This window comes from Coturnix japonica, unplaced genomic scaffold (assembly GCF_001577835.2).
Source record: "Coturnix japonica isolate 7356 unplaced genomic scaffold, Coturnix japonica 2.1 chrUnrandom825, whole genome shotgun sequence".
NCBI classification, from domain to species: Eukaryota; Metazoa; Chordata; class Aves; order Galliformes; family Phasianidae; genus Coturnix; species Coturnix japonica.
The window spans coordinates 13,151-17,177 of NW_015440182.1; the positions used below are offsets into that span (position 1 = coordinate 13,151).

Consider the following 4,027-nt stretch of genomic DNA (forward strand, 5'->3'; position numbering starts at 1 on the left):
TGGGGCAGGGAGAGCTATGGGGCAGGGATCTATGGGGCAGATCTATGGGGTAGGAAGAGCTGTGGGGCAATGATCTATGGGGCAGAGCTGTGGGTCCAGCTGTACCTATAGGGCTGGTAGAGCTATGGGGCAGGGAGAGCTATGGGGCAGGGATCTGTGGGGCACAGATCTATGGGGCAGGGAGAGCTATGGGGCAGGGAGAGCTATGGGGCAGGGATCTATGGGGCAGAATGGATCTATAAGGCACAGATCTATGGGGCAGGGATCTATGGGGCAGAGCTGTGGGTCCGGCTGTACCTATAGGGTTGAGTACAGCTATGGGGCAGGGAGTGCTATGGGGCATGGATCTATGGGGCATGGATCTATGGGGCAGATCTATGGGGCAGGGAGAGCTATGGGGCTCAGATCTATGGGGCAGCACGGATCTATGGAGCAGAACGGATCTATGGGGCAGAGCTGTGGGTCCGGCTGTACCTATAGGGTTGGGTACAGCTATGGGGCAGGGAGAGCTATGGGGCAGGGATCTATGGGGGCAGGGAGAGCTATGGGGCACAGATCTATGGGGCAGAACTGATCTATGGGGCAGAGCTGTGGGTTCAGCTGTACCTATAGGGTTGGGTACAGCTATGGGGCAGGGAGAGCTATGGGGCACGGATCTATGGGGCAGAACGGATCTATGGGGCAGGGATCTATGGGGCACAGATCTATGGGGCAGGGAGAGCTATGGGGCAGGGAGAGCTATGGGGCAGGGATCTATGGGGCAGGGAGAGCTATGGGGCAGGGATCTATGGGGCAGGGATCTATGGGGCACAGATCTATGGCGCAGGGAGAGCTATGGGGCAGGGATCTATAGGGCTGATCTATGGGGCAGATCTATGGGGCAGGGATCTATGGGGCAGAGCTGTGGGTCCGGCTGTACCTATAGGGTTGAGTACAGCTATGGGGAACAGATCTATGGGGCACGAGACCCAAATCTATGGGGCAGGAGAGAACTATGAGTCCAAATCTATGGGGCAGAATAGATCTGTGGGGCAGGAGACTGAAATCTATGGGGCAGGAGAGATCTATGGATCCAAATCTATGGGGCAGAATAGATCTATGGGGCACAGGACCCAAATCTATGGGGCAGGAGACCGAAATCTTTTGGGCAGGAGATCTCTATGGGGCAGGAGGGGGAAATCTATGGGGCAGGAGGTCTCTATGGGTCTCTATGGGTCCCTATGGGTCTCTATGGGGTCAATGGGTCTCTATGTGTCTCTATGTGTCCCTATGGGGTTCTATGGGTCTCTATGGGTCCCTATGGGTCCCTATGGGTCTCTATGGGTTTCTATGAGTCCCTATGGGGTCTATGAGTCTCTATGGGTCTCTATGGGTCCCTATGGGGTCTATGGGTCCCTATGGGGTCTATGGGTCTCTATGGGTCCCTATGTGGTCAATGGGTCCCTATGGGGTCTATGGGTCTCTATGGGTCCCTATGGGTCTCTATGTGTCTCTATAGGTCCCTATGGGTCTCTATAGGGTCTATGGGTCTCTATGGGTCCCTATGTGTCCCTATGGGTCTCTATGGGTCCCTATGGGCTCTATGGGTCTCTATGGGGTCTATGGGTCCCTATGGGTCCCTATGAGTCCCTATGGGGTCAATGCGTCCCTATGGGTCTCTATGGGTTCTACAGGTCCCTATAGGTCCCTATGGGTCTCTATGGGGTCTATTTGTCCCTATGGGTCCCTATGGGGTCAATGGATCTCTATGGGTCCCTATGGGGTCAATGGGTCCCTATGGGCTCTATGGGTCCCTATGTGTCTCTATGGGTCCCTATGGGTCTCTATGGGTCTCTATGGGTCCCTATGGGCCCCTATTAACCCCATATCCTCTCTTCCCCTATAGGTCGCCCCCAGCTGTTCCCATTATCGGCCCCATGTTCATCCGGCCCCATTTCATTGGGGTCCCTATGTGTCCCTATGGGTCCCTATGGGTCCCTATGGGTCTCTATGGGTCTCTATGGGTCCCTATGGGTCCCTATGGGTCTCTATGGGTCCCTATGGGTCCCTATGGGTCTCTATGAGTCTCTATGGGGTTCTATGGGGTTCTATGGGTCCCTATGGGTCCATATGGGGTCTATGGGTCTCTATGTGTCCCTATGGTCTCTATGAGTCCCTATGGGGTCTATGGGTCCCTATGGGTCCTTATGGGGTCAATGGATCTCTATGGGGTCTATGGGTCCCTATGGGTCCATATGGGTTTCTGAGTCCCTATGGGTCCCTATGGAGTCTATGGGTCTCTATGAGTCGCTATGAGGTCTACGGGTCCCTATGGGTCTCTATGGGGTTCTATGAGTCCCTATGGGGTCAATGGGTCCCTATTGGTCCCTATGGGTCCCCATGTCCCTCTATGGGTCTCTATGGGGTCTATGGGTCTCTATGCATCCCTATGAGTCCCTATGGGGTCTATGGGTCTCTATGGGTCTCTATGGGTCCCTATGGGTCCCTATGGGCTCTATGGGTCCCTATGGGTTCTACAGGTCCCTATAGGTCCCTATGGGTCTCTATGGGGTCTATGGGTCCCTATGGGTCCCTATGGGTCCCCATGTCCCTCTATGGGGTCTCTATGGGTCCCTATGGGTCCCTACGGGGTTCTATGGGTCTCTATGGGTCTCTATGAGTCCCTATGGGTCCCTATGGGTCCCTATGGGTCTCTATGTGTCCCTATGGGCTCTGTGGGTCCCTATGGGTCTCTATGGGTCCCTATAGGTCTCTATGGGTCCCTATAGGTCCCTATGGGTCCCTATGGGTCTCTATGGGTCTCTATGGGTCCCTATGGGTCTCTATGGGTCCCTATGGGTCCCTATGGGTCTCTATGGGTCTCTATGGGTCCCTATGGGTCCCTATGGGTCTCTATGGGTCTCTATGGGTCCCTATGTGTCTCTATGAGTCCCTATGGGGTCTATGGGTCTCTATGGGCCCCTATTAACCCCATATTCTCTCTTCCCCTATAGGTCGCCCCCAGCTGTTCCCCTTATCGGCCCCATGTTCATCCGGCCCCATATCATTGGGGTCCCTATGTGTCCCTATGGGTCCCTATGGGGTCTATGGGTCTCTATGGGTCTCTATGGGTCCCTATGTGTCCCTATGGGTCTCTATGGGTCCCTATGGGTCTCTATGGGTCCCTATGTGTCCCTATGGGTCCCTATGGGTCCCTATGGGTCCCTATGGGTCTCTATGGGTCCCTATGTGTCCCTATGGGTCCCTATGGGTCCCTATGGGTCTCTATGGTTCTCTATGGATCCCTATGGGTCTCTATGTGTCCCAATGGGGTCTATGGGTCCCTATGGGTCCCTATAGGGTCTATGGGTCCCTATGGGGTCTATGGGTCTCTATGGGTCCCTATGGGTCTCTATGTGTCCCTATGGGTCCCCATGTCCCTCTATGGGGTCAATGGGTCCCTATGGGTCCCTACGGGGTTCTATGGGTCTCTATGGGTCTCTATGAGTCCCTATGGGTCTCTATGGGTCCCTATGAGTCCCTATGGATCCCTATGGGGTCTATGGGGTCTATGGGTCCCTATAGGTCCCTATGGGTCCCTATGGGTCTCTATGAGTCCCTATGGGTTCTATGGGTCCCCATGTCCCTCTATGGGTCTCTATGTGTCTCTATGTGTCTCTATGGGCCCCTATTAACCCCATATTCCTTCTGACCCCACAGCTCGGCCCCAGCTGTTCCCATTATCGGCCCCATGTTCATCCGACCCCATTTCATTGGGTTGCCTGGTTTCCCCTTCGGTTCCGTCCTCCATCACTTGGTCCGGCCCGAGAGGATCCGAACCGGGATCCGCCATCTTGGATCCGCAAAGGAAACTGGGATTTATCCGACTTCGGGATGGAGATAAAGGGGAGAAGTTCGAATGTCGGGTCACAGCGCCCCCTAGCGGGGAGGTCTTAAGGAAGGAGGTGCCTGGTAGGTTATGGGGTGTCTATGGGGGGATATGGGGTGTCTATGGGGGGATATGGGACCCTATGGGGATCTACGGGGC

The 4,027-nt window shown here is 55.0% G+C and overlaps 1 gene segment (V, D, J or C); it reads left to right on the forward strand.

Annotated features, from left to right (window-relative positions):
- Positions 1–3,677: 3,677 nt before the first annotated feature.
- The window catches only part of LOC107307734, a gene marked incomplete at its 5' end in the record, with an annotated part of 3,213 nt that continues 2,863 nt past the window's right edge, over positions 3,678–4,027 (forward strand). Inside the window, 1 exon segment of the C gene segment in view lies at positions 3,678–3,951. Coding sequence covers positions 3,678–3,951 — 274 coding nt within the window.